Source organism: Ursus americanus, chromosome 21 (genome assembly GCF_024610735.1).
Source record: "Ursus americanus isolate L20-20 chromosome 21, mUrsAme1.1.p, whole genome shotgun sequence".
Lineage (NCBI taxonomy): Eukaryota > Metazoa > Chordata > Mammalia > Carnivora > Ursidae > Ursus > Ursus americanus.
Window position 1 is genome coordinate 48,190,844 of NC_142147.1, and position 16,274 is coordinate 48,207,117.

Consider the following 16,274-nt stretch of genomic DNA (forward strand, 5'->3'; position numbering starts at 1 on the left):
AGTACCGAACACACAGATGATGCCACAAACCTGAGCTGAGGGCCAGCCTGTGTCCACACGGTCTCAGGGGCCACTTTCTTCTCTCCTTTGGTCTTGTGCCCCGTCAGTGTTTAGAACATCTCTGCAGTGTTGGTGGGATCCCAGCTCCTATTAGATTCCCCACCTTGGCCTTGACTTCCGCCTGCTTATCTCAATAAGACTACAAACAGGAAACCCAAGTTTGTCGGCACAAGCAAATGCCCTGAGAGCAGAAGTGGCTTCAGGGTCCCATGTCCCCTCCTCTGAAATTTTTGGTGTGGTGTATCCTTTAACTGTATTATATTGGCTAGTTGGTGCTTTTATTTATTTTTTTTTTACTACCTCTTTTCAGCAGGAGAGTTCAAATAATCTGGCCCCTCCCTCTAAAGAAAACTGAAATCCCACAAAGCCAAGCCAAGACTCAAACCCAGGTCTCTCTGATTCTAGTCTAACTATTAAATAACTACTATGATACATCCTAGGCTCTCTGGTCATTTTTATTCCCTGATAAGAATGTCAGAAACTGTTGGGGCGCCTGGGTGGCTCTGGTCGGTTAAGCATCCCACTCTCGATTTTGGCTCGGGTCATGGGATTGAGCTCTGCCTCCGGCTCCACGCTCAGTGCCGAGGCTGCTTGGGATTCTCCTTCTCCTTCTGCCCCTCCCCCAATGCGCTCGCTCTGTCAAATCCATCAATCTTAAAAGAAATGTCAGAGACTGTTAATTACCTCTCACTATCCATTCTTCCCTCTTCCTTTATACTTGAATTTTTTTAAAGACTTAATTCCTTTTTTATTTAGTAAATAATTGACTGTTTTGAAGCTTTAATTACAGGGATCTTCAGTAAGTTGTTTTTTGTTGGGCATAATGTATCCAGCTGAAAAACTGTGCGTCCCAAGTCTCCCTTGCAGCCCTTCCATATGGCTCAAGTTCAGACCAGTGAGATGCACGTGTAAGTATAGTGTAGTACTTCTGGGAGGAAGGAGCCTTCTCTTCCTGCAAATTGGTGCTGGTCAGAGCTCTAGCACGGCCAAAGGACAGGGAGCCAGAAGTGCCTGATGACTTCAGGGCCACCATATCTGCCCACTCGGGAGTTCTAAAGAAATGAAAACTATCTTGTTTAAGCTACTACTATTTTGAGATTTTTGAATCCAAACTGACACAGATGAAGAGTCAAAAATAATCTCGAGCTAAGAGACTTGGCTAAGGATCCTTCTCCCAATCTTTTCCGGCTCACCATGCAGCGCTCCGTGGCTCCCTTCTCTCCCCGACCCCCTCCCTGAACAACACACAAACCAGTCTGGGCCCAGCCTTATAAATATTGATTTTATAGAAAGGACCAATTCAAAACTGGTCAGATGCCACACACCAGAAGCTTCCAGAACCACAAGGATGAAAAAAACAAAAACAACAAAAAAAAATCCCAAATGGAACAAACGAAAATATCCCAGACCAAACTGCCTGAAAATCAAGGTCTCCGTTGACCAAAGGATTCTAAAGAAACACATGTGGCCAGGGCTGGAGAGACCCCAACGCCTGAACGAATATCCAGAGTGGAAGGAAAAACAATCCAGAAATTCAAAGCCACAGTCCCTGCCCACCGGCCCCCCACGCTGTCAAGAGCGAGGCAAAGGGCTTCACAGCTTTTTTTTTTTGGGGGGGGGGAGAAGCAATGGCAACACCTTCAGTAATGGGAGGAGGGGAATCTTTATACTTCAACTTTTTTTTTTGTTCTCTTCCCCTTGGGGGGAAGTGAAGAGACCGGTAGCTTTAGGTTAAGGAGAAAACAGTGATTTTTATTGTTTTAATGGGGGAAAACGTCTAGAAATGGCCGGCTGCCATGAAAAGTGCCACAGCTGATCTGTGATCTTACTGGCCCCCAATTCCTAAAAAGGAGGTGAGCCCCGGTGTGGTAGGTCAAAGGAGGTACCAACCTTGCGCCCTGCAGCCTCTCAGGAGAACAGAGCTCCAGAGACAAAGAAGGGGGGGGGGTTCGGGCGGAAGGGGGCCAGAATGGGGGAACCCTTGCGGAGTACCAAAATTAGCTGCCTTCTGCTCCCTGCTGGTGGGTCCCTGGGGTGTAGAGTGGCAGGGAGGGGGTTGGGGCTGAACGGAGAAGAAGTTGAGATGCTGATAAAAAACACCCTACTTGAGGGTCCACGGCCCTGGGTCTGAAGAGTAGAAAACCAATAGGGGTCAGTCGATCAGAGTGCTTTCTCAATTATCCCCCTGAATCCCATCTCAGTTCTGGAGGGGGATCAACGCTGCCTGGACTGGGGGTACAGGCTGGTGACCCCAGTCCTGGCCCTCGGCTCCCGGGGGAGGGGGGAGGGGGTGGGCATGGTGGGCTCTCCCCCCCCCTCCCCCGGCTTCACCTCCCCTCCTCCCTGCCAGCCCGGCCCCCGCCGCCACCGCCACCGCTGCCTGGGCCATTGCAGGGCAGCACCCAGTTGTTATCGTGCAGACCCAGGCGGCAGCCGGGCGTCTCGCGGTCGGCTCGGCGGCAGCACATCCAGTAGGAACGTCCGTAAGGCAGGTCGTGGTGGTAGGGCTTGGGGTGCCATCGGCAGAGCGACACGTCCCCCTTCTCGTATCTCTTGCGGCACTGCTTGCAAGGATCATCACGATAGAGGGGGTCGCGGCTCCAACGCGAGTCTGTGGCCCGCACGCCGAAGGCCTCGATGATGCCCTTGAAGTGGTGGCAGGTGCACTTGAGGGCCGCCAGGGCCCGCGTGGGCAGGAAGCTGAAGATCTTCACCAGCACGTGCTCGGGCAGCAGCAGCATGTACTGTCGCGGCTCCAGCAGCCGCTGGATCTTGAAGCGGATCTCCAGGAAGTCGTGGGACACGTGTCGGTAGAGGCGGCACAGGGACGTGTCCGCTGTCCCCTCGGCATCGTCCGGGCCTGGCGCGGTGGCCGGGGAGTCGGCCGGGGGTGGCTCGGGGGGCCCGTCTGGACCGCGGGACTGGAGGAAGAAGAGCTGGCCGGGTGGGGGCGGCTCCTCGGGGCTGACTGTCAGGCACACTGTCTCCTCTTTCACGTTCTTGGTGCCGTCCTTGCCAAAGAAGATGCATTCGTCCACCACCCCCGTCACCACCACATCCACGTGGAAGCCTGACGCTCCACAGTCCCGGGCAGGGGGCGGAGGGGGGGCCGGGGGAGTGTCCTCGGGCCTGGCAGGGACCGGCGTCTCCCCCTCACTGGCCTCATCCGCCCGCGCCAGGAGGAACTCCACGTTGCTGGGGAGGGCGTCCCGGGATGGGCTGATGAGCTGGTACAGGTCACAGGTGATCTTGTCCTTGGCTCGGGCCCCCGGGCCTGGGCTGCCAGGGTAGGCACAACCGGGCCGGCCCCCGCTACCGTTGGGCAAGCTGCCGTCGGGGGCGCGGGGCTCTCGGCCATTGGAGATCCGAAAGGCGATGCGTACCTCCCCGGGGCCTGGCCCAGGCCGCTCCTCTTTGCGGAGGCCTTTGGCTGGAGGGCTGTCCCGCTGGGCCTCGAAGTGGGCCACCGCCTCGGCTACCCGGCTGCAGTCTCCGCCCCCGGAACGCCGTTCGGACCCCAGCCCCTTGGTGGGCCCGCCCTGCTCGGCAGACACGAAGACCACAGGGGCCGGGGTGCCGGGGCGTGGGTAGCTCTGCAGCGCCAGGGCGGCCCGCTGTTCCACCAGCGCCACCATCTCAGCCACAGAGAGCAGGTCTACGTCCTCGCCAGCCGAGGCTGGGGCCCCCTCAGCAGCAGGGGGTGCCTCTGGGCCCCCAGGGTCCGGGGGAGCCTTCGTAGGCTCCAGACAGCGCCTCCTCCGCTTGGCCTTGGAGCTGTCACTGCCCCAGTGCCCCTTGACCTTCATGGAGCTGGCCCGGCTGCCCCCACCACACTGGTGGGCCACAAAGAAGGCCACCTTCTCCTTTGTATTCCCGGGCTTGATGACGTACCACGTGTCCAGCAGGACTCGCCCCTCATCGCCAGCAGCTGCTGCCGAGAGGAGCGGGGCCGGCTGGGAGGCAGGGGCCTCCGTGGCCAAGGTGGGTGGGGTGTTCTCAGAGTGGGCAGGCTCGTGGTCTGGCTCGGCCCCGCTGCCCGGCTCTGGGCAGGCCGACGGCTTGAGGGCTGCGGTAGGCGGGCGTGGCTGGTTCTGTGAGTAGGTGCCAAAGGGCCGGGGGCACCACAGCTGGAAGGGCAGGAGGCCACCACGGTCCATCCTGGGGAACGGTAGCAGGCAGGCAGGGGTTCACCGCATTCCGGGACCTGGATGGTCAGGGGATGCTCCACAGGCCACCTGGAGACAGGAAAGAGGAGGTTGGGGAGCTGGGGGAATAGCCTGCCCTCCTCCTACCACCCCAACCTCAACTCCTGAGGGGACTGACCAAATTAGCCCACCGAGAACTCTATTCCTGTCCCACTGCACAGGTGAGCAAACGGAGGGTTGCAGAGGGAATGAGAGCTGGTCTTTAAACACCCAAAATGGGGGCGCCTGGGTGGTGCAGCCACTTGAGGCTCTGACTCTTGGTTTCGGCTCAGGTCATGATCTCAGGGTTGTGAGATCGAGCCCCATGTCAGGCTCCTCACTCAGCACGGAGTCTGCTTGAGGTTCTCTCCCTTTCCCTCAGCTCCTCCCCTGTTGGCTTATGCCTGCAATCAACTCTCTCTCTCTCTCCAAATAAATAAAATCTTTAAATAAATAAATAATAAACAAAGAAACAAACAAAATAAAACAAAACACCCAGAATGTAAGTAAAGCCGGCAGCTTGTTCCAACCCTGCAGGTCATACTCCACGGCCCAACTGCCTTCACTCATGATCCAGAGGCTTCCTGCAGGCATAACTTAAGTGAAAGTACCAACTGACAGCTCCTCCTTCTTCCATTTGCTCACCCAGTAGCCAGTTCCTGAAAAGACAAGAATTCCCAGCCCGGCCCACAGCTATGGCTACTTGAGCCCACGGAGGAAGGAATGAAGTAGGCTGGGCAGGGGAAGAAAATCTGAGGTCAGAGCCAGCCAGGCCCTTAAGAAATTGGCTCTTTGGGCGCCTGGGTGGCTCAGTCAGTTGAGCATCCGACTCTTGGTTTCGGCTCAGGTCGTGATCTCAGGGTCGTGGGATCGAGCCCGGCGTCGGGCTCTGCACTCAGCACGGAGTCTGCTTGTCCCTCTCCCTCTGCTCCTCTCCCCTGCTCATGTACTCTCTCTGGTGCTCTCTAAAATAAATAAATAAATAAAATCTTAAAAAAAAAAAAAAAAAAAAGAATAAAGAAATCGGCTCTTCACTTTGTTCGGTCCCGGGGCTCCCTGAGAAACTCTTAAAGCTGTGTAACCTCACCCAGAAAAACGCACCCACTTGCACAAGACTGTGTAGGTAATGACTTCCCCTAAGCACAGGCACAGATCTCTAGGCTAAGAAGGCCTGTTCTCGTCTAGTTTCCTCTTCAAGCTGCACACAGGTAGACCAAGTGGGGAAGGGTGACTTATCATAAAACCAGGCCCTCAAACTTGGTTTCAGGACTTTTCCATTCAGGGCTCTCTTAACAATGACCATTTTATTTTACAACAACTTTGTGCGTGACCTAATCTGGAGGCAATTCTGCTAATGAGTCTGACATGACCACTCTCTACTGCAGCCCCAACAGGCAGCATATCCTTCCATCTCAATCATTCCCTGTGCCCATCTCCCTCCAGGCAGCTTGAAACCAAAATACTCTCCAAATCTCAAACCTTCCACATGCCCATAGACCAGGGGTCAGCAAACTATGGCACACTGCTTGTCTTTGCCAATAAAGTTTTATTGAAACATGCTCATCTATTTATGGCTGCTTTCACAATACAATGGCAGAGCGGTTGCAATGGAGGACATATGGCTTTGCAAAGCTTAAAACACTCATTATCTGGCTCTTTATAGTAAAAGTCTGCTAACCCCTGCAGTATAGACTGACCCCACCTATAGATGGCTAAGTTTACCATCCACCAATAAATCTAAATGCCCAGGAATAGACGTGAACACAGCAAAAGCCATTTTCTATAGATATCTCTCTACAACTTGGCTACCCCCTGAAATCCTCCAATTTGTTCCTACCTTTATCTCCAGAAGATAAATGCCCTCCCCCAAATATCCAGACCCTTTCAAATCCTAATTTAAACTTCTAAACCTATAAATATCCCCTCCAGCACAGAAGGCCCCAATCTCAAGGAACGCCTCCCAAATCCCTTGTCTTCCAAGAACTCCAACATACACAGCAATCTCCCAACCTCACACATGCCCCAAAAGACCAGTTTCCTGAAATCCTATACTCCCCTTCAAACACTTTCTAAATCTCCACATGTACTCCCTAATTCCTAATAGAAGCCCCCCCAACTGCAAAAAAACCCTCACGAAAACATAAAAGCTCCCTAACACATAAGACTAATCCCAAACCACATATTTCTCAAAGCCCCAAAAACCCCCAAACACTCCCAAAGAATCCTCACCAATGACACGTGCTTACTGGATGGCTCACTGGAGCTTATTAGGTACTGTTCTAACAATTCCGGCTAATCCTCCCTGGTCCCCTTGGAGCAAGCAGTGTATTAGTCCCAGTGTCCAAATGAGGCACAGAAAGGTTTAACCCCAAATCGCTGGTCAAACAGGTAGGAAGGACTCGAGAAAGGCGAAAGCCCAGGTGTTCTGGCTCCAGACTTGGCACTCCTGGATTCTTTACTTTGCTTCTAAGTCTCCCCATGAGCTCCCCAAATCACATAACCACCAAACATCCCCAACCACAAAGCAGACCCCTACAAGACAACCAAAACTTCCACACTACAAAAGAACCCAAACCCAAGCCCCAAGGCTCTCCCTAAGCTCCAGGGAACCCCAAGTATCCCCCACACCCACGCAAACATTTCAAGCCCCAAAATACCGCTTAACGGCAAAGGGAGCCCCCCAATTTTGCAACCGCCCCCCCAACCCACTCAGTCGACCCTCGAAACCTAGACACGCCCCCAAAGTACCCTCATCCGTGAGCCCCGCCCCCCCAGCGGCGGGAGAGGGTGGCAACACACACGCATGCGCACGAAGGAAGAGGGCCCGCCCCCTCGTTCCTTCCCTCCAGACTTCGCGCGGACAGGCGCGCGACTAGTTTCCCTCCGCCCCTTTGTTGACAGACCCGCGCGTGACGCCCCCAGCCAATGAGCGGCTGCCGTTCGGGGCCGTGCCCATATAAGGAATGCCTTGGCGAAGGGGCCTAACTTCGAAAGAGGGAGGAGTAGGCGAGAGGTGAAGGGGGTGTGGAAACAGTGAAGTGTTAAGAGAGCGTGGAACAATTCCCAACTTCTTGCTAAAACGGAGGAACAAGGCCAGGACAGACGCTACGTTATTCAAGGAGAGGCTTATTACACGACGTTCCCTCTAAACAGGAGCCCTGATTGACAGTTGAGATTTAAAGGGCCAAGCAGCTCCGGGATTGAGACTCGAGGGCGGAAGGAAACGGGCAGAAAGATAAGCGCCCAGGTTTGTTTGGGAACCCTGAAGACCGAGATTCCCTCCGGGGTAAACCAGGCAGCGGAATCACTTCATCCTTGAAGAACAAATGGCAGAACCCTGCGGCGACTGGCGACTCCCTCGGCACTGAGTTCAGCTTCTGGGCTTGGCAGTCAAGGCTCAGGCTGTGTGGCCAAACGCACCTTTCCGTTCAGCCTTTCCAACCAAGCGCCCCAAATCTGACTCAGACTTAGTACAAGAAAAGAATATCAAATACCCCGACAATGCTTTTTAAATATTAATTACCTGTTAAAAATGATAATACTTAGGATATAATTTAGTTAAAATACTTAAAATTAACTTCATCTCTTGACTTTTTAAAAACGTGGCTGCTACAAGATTTTAAATTACACATACGGCTCTCATTATATTTCTACTGAACAGCGGTTGTTTAGATCCTTTCAATGTCAGGACGATTCAAGAGACACCCAAAGGGGGCTCCACCACAGATGTCACCGGTCCTCCGACCACCCTGCCCCAGCCTTGCCTGCTTCCAACCACCCTGCACGTCAAGGCCGGAAGGGTTTTCTTAAAGCACAAACCTGACCCCGTCCCTACCCTGTTCAAAATCTACCATGACTCCCCAGCGCCCTTGCTTTAAAAGCCCGGGTACCCAGCAGGTCCAGCTTCACCCTCCCCACTCCTCCACACCCCCAGTGGACCCAGGTGGGCACCAGATCTGGTATAGAGAGTGGTTGGAGTTCTTAGGCCCTGTCTGATTCTCAGCAGAAGCTATTATCGTCTGCACTGTAGCGATAAAGGAACTGAAGCAGGACAGGTTACCCACAGAGAACTGGTGTGAGTTGGAGCTGGGCTGTGAATCCAAAAAATCTGATTCGGGATTGCTGTGCTCTTATTATTGCTTTACTATACACTCTCTGGCGTCCTAGCTCAGCCATTCCCCCATTCCCTTGTCCAAGAGGCCGATTGCCCCCAGTCTGGGTCAGACTCCACCTCTGGGCTCCCACATCGCCCAGCTTTTTATTCTGCTAAAGTCACAAGCTCTTCCCTTCCGTGGTGTTTGCATTTGCTGTTTTCACTAACTGGAATTCCTTCCCCCCAGATCTCCACATGGCTCAGTTCCTTATTTCATTCTCATCTGTGCTCAAATGTAACTTTAACAGAGAGGGCTTGCCCCAGCTCCCTTCCTGGAAACCTGCCACCTGCACAGAGGACGACCTCTGGGTTCCCAAGTCCCAGCCCTGCCCACTCTGAGTTATCCCTGTCTAGGGCTGGATCTGTCTCCTCTAGGCGACAGTGAACCCAGAAGGGCCAGAACAATCAGGGTCATCATGGTGTCCCCAGCAGCACCCAGCATGGGACTGAATGGATGGATCAAAGCTCCCTCCCTGCAGCAACAAGTCCCAAACTTTATGAGGCCTGGCAGGGTGAACTCTGTTTCACACATTGGGGCAGAATTGTCTAACTTCTCACACACTGAGCTCTCCACGAGGCCCTCCACTAGGTCAGCTTTCAGAGAATGCATCATGAAGATCCATTTATTGTAAAACAGCATGACCCAGAAAGACTGAAAATGTAAAAAAATGGAAAAAGACCAGACAAATATGAACCAAGAGACAAACAGAAGAGAGACGATATCATTAAAAAAAGCAAAACAAAACAAAACAAACAGTAATGAGGGGTGCTTGGCTGGCTCAGTCAGTAGAGTATGCAACTCTGGATCTTGGGATTGTGGGTTCAAGCCCCATATTGGGCATGGACATGACTCCAAATAAAATCTTTTTTTAAAAGATTTTATTTATTTGTCAGAGAGAGAGAGAATGCACAAGCTGGGGGAGCAGCAGGCAGAGGGAGAAGCAGGCTCCCCACTGAGCAAGGAGCCTGACTCGGGACTCAATCCCATGACCCTGGGATCATGACCTGAGCCAAAGGCAGACTCTTTTTTTTTTTTTTTTAAGATTTTTATTTATTCGGGGCGCCTGGGTGGCACAGCGGTTAAGCGTCTGCCTTCGGCTCAGGGCGTGATCCCGGCGTTGTGGGATCGAGTCCCACATCAGGCTCCTCCGCTATGAGCCTGCTTCTTCCTCTCCCACTCCGCCTGCTTGTGTTCCCTCTCTCGCTGGCTGTCTCTATCTCTGTCGAATAAAATAAATAAAATCTTTAAAAAAAAAAAAAGATTTTTATTTATTCATTTGACAGAGGGAGACAGCCAGCGAGACAGGGAACACAGGCAGGGGGAGTGGGAGAGGAAAAAGCAGGCTCCCAGCGGAGGAGCCTGATGTGGGGCTCGATCGGAACGTCGGGATCACGCCCTGAGCCGAAGGCAGATGCTTAACGACTGAGCCACCCAGGTGCGCCCAAAGGCAGACTCTTAACCAACTGAGCCACCCAGGCGTCCCTCAAAATAGAATCTTAAAAAAAAAAGTAACAGCTGACAAAAGCAAAAGGTATTAGTAGGCACAAAGATGGTAATGAAACAAACTGACCCGTTATATACAAAAGTTCTCAACATTCGTGCTAACATGATGGCCTCAAAATATATAAAGCAAAAAGAACAGAATGGCAAACACTTTGGCAAATCCACAACTGTGATGGGAAACTGCAATGTATCTCTCCATAAGAGGTGGGCTGAACAGATAAAATTAGTAAGGAACTGAACCACACGATCGACACTTCGAGGAATGCCCCCAACCATTCGAGAATCCAGTTCACTTCCCTTATCTGACATTCCAAGGTCCTCCTGCTTGCTGGCTCGGAGCTGGTCTGGGCACACAGAGATGACACTGAGCTCACCAGGAGGAGCTCGTGAGAAAGGGGGCAGACATCCAAATAAACCACCATGACCCGCCTGAATATATTAAGAGAGAAACTGATCACAATGGCAGTTCACACCCAGGCATCACTGGGAGCCAGGCTTTGCTTGAGGTGTTTTACGAATATTAACTCATTGAATTTTCACATCACCTCACTATTCTTAACCTCATTTCAAGGACGTGGAGGCACAGAATGGCGAAGCGATCGCTCTCAGACCCGGCTCTGCGGCCGGAGTTCTGAAGCGGCAGGCAGCTTTAGTCACTGAGCGCCACTTCTGTGCGGATCATCTTACTGTGTCCTCAAACACGGCCGTCCCCCTCACTGACAGCCAGACACTCGCCTTTCTCTTCCCGATTTATTATTTTTTTCTGAGCACATATCCCTATCTAATATGCTAGAAACGTTGTTGATAAAGTTTCTTGTCAGTTTCCCCTCCCGAACAGCTCCCTCCAGGGCCGGTATTTCTGCCTATTTCATTTCACTGTGGGATCCCCAGCTTTTCGAACAGCTCAGGCGCTTGGCTCCTCTAAGTCAGCTCCTTGGAGCAGGAGTCCCCGGGAAGTGTGTTAGGAATGTAGGCTCTCCTGCTGCCCTACACCCGCAGAACGGGCACTTGGACAGCTCTCTAGGGGATTCGTAGGCACATCTGAGAAGGAACGCCCTAGCCCATCAGGGGTGTGTAATGCATGTTGGTTTGAACCGGCTCCTAACACCGCCACGCTGTCTGTCTTTACATGTGCTACTGGGGACCTCTTGGGAAAAGCCGGCTGGTTCCAGCCAACTCCACGTGTGGAAATCCTGCTCCCAGGACGGAGGCAGGTTGGCGTATCCTCCCAAGCTATTCGGGATCTCTTCCTCCTGAGGCCTCTTCTGGCCGCCCCTGTCACCTGTCATTGCTGAATGACAATGACCTGGGTGAGGGCCTCTCTCGCCTCCACCCTGTGGGTTTCTGGAAAGCTGGGACCTCTCCTCAAAGGCACAGCTGCTCCAGCCTCCGCACTTGGCTCCAATGGCCTAGTTTAGCTCTTCCGGCTCCATCCTTTCCATGGTAGCTGGAGAGATCGCTCCAAACATAAATCAGACCGTATCAACTCCCCTGCTTAAAACCTTTCTGTGAGGGGCGCCTGGGTGGCACAGCGGTTAAGCGTCTGCCTTCGGCTCAGGGCGTGATCCCGGCGTTACAGGATCGAGCCCCACATCAGGCTCCTCCGCTAGGAGCCTGCTTCTTCCTCTCCCACTCCCCCTGCTTGTGTTCCCTCTCTCGCTGGCTGTCTCTATCTCTGTCGAATAAATAAATAAAATCTTAAAAAAAAAACAAAAACAAAAAAACCTTTCTGTGAGAGGTGCAAGTTTGCAAAAACAAAAATACATGTCCGGGAACCCTTCTCAGGAAGCTACAGGAGGAGGATTTGATTCACCAAAATGAAGCGGTGAATGAAGACAAAGGGAGCTATCAGGTCAAAGACAAAAGTCTAGCCCAGAAGAGAGGCAAAAGGAATCCCCAGATGAAGGTAAAGGGATGAGCCTGGGAGCACAGCTGGCAGCAGCTCGAGGGAGAACCTGTTTCTACAAATGCACAAAGAAAAGAGAGAAGCTAGCAATGAACAAGCCAAGCGCGCCCCCTAAGAAGCTGGAACCAAGGGGTGCCTGGGTGGCTCACTTGGTTAAGCTTCTGACTCTTGATTTTGGCTCACGATCTCAGGGTCGTGAGATCGAGCCTGGTTGGGATTCTCTCTCTCCCTCTGCCCCCCTCCACTCCCGTATGCTTCCTCTCTCTAATAAATAAATAAAATCTTAAAAAAAAAAAAAAAGTTGGAAACAATGTCAACTATAGCAGAATAAAGCAAAGAAAGAAGAAAGGGAATAAAAAGTGGGTGCCTGGCCCCCCTCACTCTGACTCAGGTGAGGCCCACCCGCCCCCACCTTGGGGCGCCTCCATCCCGGGGTCGGGCAGTCAGGGTCATGCCTGCACAGGGCTGGGTATGAAGCAGGTGCTCACAGAAGGCACTGGTCCACGGACACGGTCATGGTCACGCACGAATCGGGGGCAGGATACCAGGGTTCTGTTCGCGGCCCTGCTCCTTCCATCCCCCACCCTCTTGACACCCCCCCTCCTCACAGCCATTCGGTCTACAGTCTAGATTCATCCCTCCCTTGGCTTTTCGGCCTCAGGGTCTGCCACCCTCTCTCCCCTTCTCAAAGGTTCCTTTCCCACAGCTCTCCCTAAGAGCAGAAATCCTCCAAATCCTCAGATCCTAGAGATCCAGGATGCAGACAGAATCCAGGCAGGGCCTGCAGACACCCCAGCTTTCCTACTTTTGGGGGTGTGTCTGTAGGTTAGGGTGCTTAACCCTTGGTGCCTCAGTTTCCTCCACTGTAAAGTGCAGATAATAACAGTACCCACCCACGGGCTGCCTGATGATTCAGAGATCAACCTAGCAGAGTGCTCATGTCAGCTAGCTACCAAGGAGAGGCTCAATATTCTGCTCGCTTATTAAGGGAAGAGGAGACTTAGTACCTAGGAGTTTGCAAATCATTGACTAACCCAAAGACTTATATTCCGAAAGGAAACTGACCCTGGCCCCTCATGACAGTCAAAATATGGTCATTCCTTTGTTACTGTTGCCTATTGGGTCTCAACTATTAAACAGATATTTACAGAGCAGCTACTGTGTGCCAGGGGCCTGTTCCGGGCACGGCAGGTATGTGGGGAAAAGGAGACAGAAATCCTCACCTTCGCAGGGCTGACATACTAATTGGCGACAGGGACAATAAAAATAGAGTGAGTTCCAAGGTGGCAAGTGCTATGTGGCAACAAATACAGCAAGTTAAGAGGACTGGGAGTGGAAGTGGGGGTTCTGATCTTAATCGAGGGGTCCGGATGGCATCACGGAGCAGGTGACTGGAGCCAAGCCGTTCAGAAAACTTGTGGTTTTAGGAATCATCTGGTGCTGCCAGAGCTGCTAGAAATACCCCATTAGCAATGGTAAAAATATCGTGTTGTATGAGTAAGCTTCGGACAAGCACACGCTGAAAACACATTAAAGATTTTAAGAAAAGGCAAAATGACTTGGAAAGCGGACACATTTTCGAAGACAGACAAATAAAGGAAAGGGGGGGAGTGTCACGTGACCCCGGGGGCCCCAAATGTGACATACAGGCGCAGGGATGAGTGAGAGGCTGCCCAACTTTCCCCCAAACCAAGACGGTTTTCAGATGATTCACCGAGAGTGGAAGACAAAGTGTTAAAGACCCCTGAAGGTAATGACGTAATGACAAGCAGGCAAAGCTAGCATAAGGGGCTGCAAATGAATCAGGAAAACCCAAACCTGAAAAATGGAAAAATGAGCCCAAATGCCACCAGCATGCCGACAACAACCCGCTCCCCAAGGGCAGGGTGTCGGTCTGCACGCTGTAGGTGCTCTATCAACACTGGGGACCACTCAAGGAATGAACCCCCATTTTCCAGAAGAGGAAACTGAGGTCCAGAGGGGTTCAGTGACTTGCCTAGAGTCACACAGCTAGTGTGTGACGAAGCCAAGATTCAAATCTGCATGTTCTGGTTCCAATGTCCATGCTCTATAGTTTTTTCTTAAGAGAAGAAAAATCATAAAAAGACCTCAGACTTAACTGAGAGCTTCCTATGCACTACACATTTGATACATGTTACCTCATCAACTCTACAAGAGCCCCCTGGTTGGAATGTGGCCCTATTTTGCAGGAGAAAACTCGAGGGCCCGAGTGGGAATACAATGTGGCCAAGGACACACAGCAGCAGAAGTAGGGATTTGAACCTGGGCCTATCTGAGGCCAGTGCTTTTGACCATAAACCTTCATATCAGCGCCAGAGAATTTATGTGATAAACTCAGGAAGCCTCACAACAAAAGAACCAAACTGTTTCAAGATGAATTACAAAGTTGCCAACCTGCCCAGTGAGGCTGGAAAAACCAAAAGGTTGGAGGGAGAAAACACAGTTGTCAGAAATATTCCCTATTCACTGAAATGCCTGGAGTTGGGCCAGGCTGGGCATCGGCAAGTGAATTATTTATATCTGGCTGGGGATGGGGATGGGGACAGATTGAGTTTCTGAGCACCACATCGGGGAGTCACCCTTGGACTTGGAAGCCCAGGGATAGAGGGCGGGAAATAAGAGGAGTCAGATAGGGGGGCAGCCTGCGGGAGAAGGAAAAGGAGGCAGCCTGGCTGATGTCTCCCTCACTGGTCCCTGTCTTCTGCGTTGTCTCTCAAGTCTGTTCCCACTCTCCGTTCAAAAAAATGACAACTCGTGTGTACTGAGCACTTAACTTCAAGAACTTTACACGCTTACCTCCCTGAACCCTCTAACCTTCCTAGAGTTACTGATCCCATTTTATAGTTAATGAGAGGCCCAAAGTCACAGGACAAATGAATGGGAGGGCTAAAATTAGAACCGAAGACTGCTTCTGTTCTGAAGTCTCTGCCCTAACTCATAACACTGTATTTCAGTACAAGGAGAGGGGGCGAAATCACAGTGGTGAAAGCAGATTCCGAGCCAGTATACCTAGGTTGGAATCCTGAGTTGACCACTTAATGCTGGATGACCTTGGTAAAGTTGCTTAAGTTCTCTGTGCCTCTGCTTCCTTGGGGTAGAATGGAGATAACCCCACCTACACCTTAGGGGTGTGGTCAGAATTAAATGAGTTAACGAAGAGTTAAGAAAGGGGCCAGGCACTTCCTAAACAGTAAGTGTAGCTGTAATCCACTGTGGAGAGCCCCTGCCTGCTTCTTAGCTGGCGTGTGCCCAGATCAGTGCCAGGTTTTGAGAAAAACGCCTCTGGGGTTGGACTGATAAGAAGGGAATCCATTAGCACCTGTGACCCAGTCACATTCCTGGGGTGGGGAACTTCCCACCAACAGGCCGAGGACTTATTGCAAGGGAGGGTAACAATCTTAAGGAGCCTCCCCTCTTCTCAGTGACAAGTTGTTCCCACAACACAGATAAGGACACTGAGTTTCAGCAAGGGGAGACTTGCCCAGGTCACAAAGGAGTGACAGATTAAGAGATCTGAATGCTGGACCGCCAAAGCACAGAAAGCACTACACTTTTCGAGATCCCACTGGAGAAATGAGAGTGCAAAAGGTTCTAAGGCCCCTTCTGGCCATCTTATCCTACAGTTCTGTGACTGTCCAGTTTCTCGGGAGTCTCTGGCTGGTCTAAGCAAACTATCGTTGCATCCAGGCGCGTAAAGCCATGCTCTCCACCCCACCCCCCCTACGGCAGCCTAATCAACACACCATTCTACCACTGATTTCTAATTTCTCTCCCACCACCTCAGCTTGCCCTCCTGCCTCCAATCTGATCTAGAGGCCCTAACCCACCGCATCCATAGCTGGCCTCTCCCTCGGAGCCTAAAGAACCCCTCAACTCATCTAGCCCTGACCCCCATGCCTTTCCGCATCCCCCAGGCTACCCGCCTCGAAACTGCTCCCTTCAGGGCCTCTGCCCGGACGCCCAGTCCCTTCTTCAAACTCGGGACTCCCTCCCCCGGCTCTGAGCTCCCATACAACCAATTCCAAAGCTCGACTCCCTCCCCACCTCCAAGACCCCTCCCCAGCCCCCATTCTTCTACTACTCCCTCCGGTTCCCATTCCTCCCGAACCCCTCCCCAAAGCTATCTCTCGTCGTCCAGCTCCTTCTTTAGCCCCTGCCCCTTCCCTCTCGCCACCCGGTCCCGACCCCCTGCCCCAGCTTTCAAGCGCCCCCGGCCCCGACTCGGGGTTCTCACCATCTCCCCGCGCCGCAGCTCTCTCGGCTACGCGGGTTTCCCCCACTCGCTCCTCTCCAGCCTCCCCTTCCGGGTTCCCGCCCCGAAGCCCGCTGGGAATTGGAGTCCGAGCGGCCACGGACTACACCTCCCAGAAGGCAGCATGACCACGCTTGGAGGTGGGGAAACGAAGCAAACTGGGCGGGCTGAGGACAAGAACTACTCTAACTCTC

General features: G+C 52.4%; 1 protein-coding gene across 3 annotated transcripts; it reads right to left on the reverse strand.

Moving 5' to 3' along the window:
* Nucleotides 1–1,322: 1,322 nt before the first annotated feature.
* On the reverse strand, nucleotides 1,323–16,140 carry FBXO46 (F-box protein 46). Of its 3 annotated transcripts, XM_087870918.1 has the most exons (3): nucleotides 16,063–16,134; nucleotides 4,890–5,209; nucleotides 1,323–4,295 (listed from the first exon to the last, which is right to left on the reverse strand). In XM_087870918.1, exon 3 carries the CDS (start codon nucleotides 4,215–4,217, stop codon nucleotides 2,388–2,390), a length of 1,830 nt encoding a protein of 609 aa, XP_087727044.1. In that variant the 5' UTR covers nucleotides 4,218–4,295; nucleotides 4,890–5,209; nucleotides 16,063–16,134; the 3' UTR covers nucleotides 1,323–2,387. The 3 variants fall into 3 exon arrangements, with proteins under 3 accessions (XP_087727044.1, XP_045632277.1, XP_087727043.1); XM_045776321.2 differs by lacking the exon at nucleotides 4,890–5,209 and having other exon boundaries at nucleotides 16,063–16,140; XM_087870917.1 differs by having other exon boundaries at nucleotides 1,323–5,209.
* Between the last annotated feature and the right edge of the window lie 134 nt (nucleotides 16,141–16,274).

What these genes read in the sequence shown, in the direction of transcription:
- FBXO46 (XM_045776321.2), bottom strand. Translation starts at nt 4,217, where the DNA reads ATGGACCGTGGTGGCCTCCTGCCCTTCCAGCTGTGGTGCCCCCGGCCC.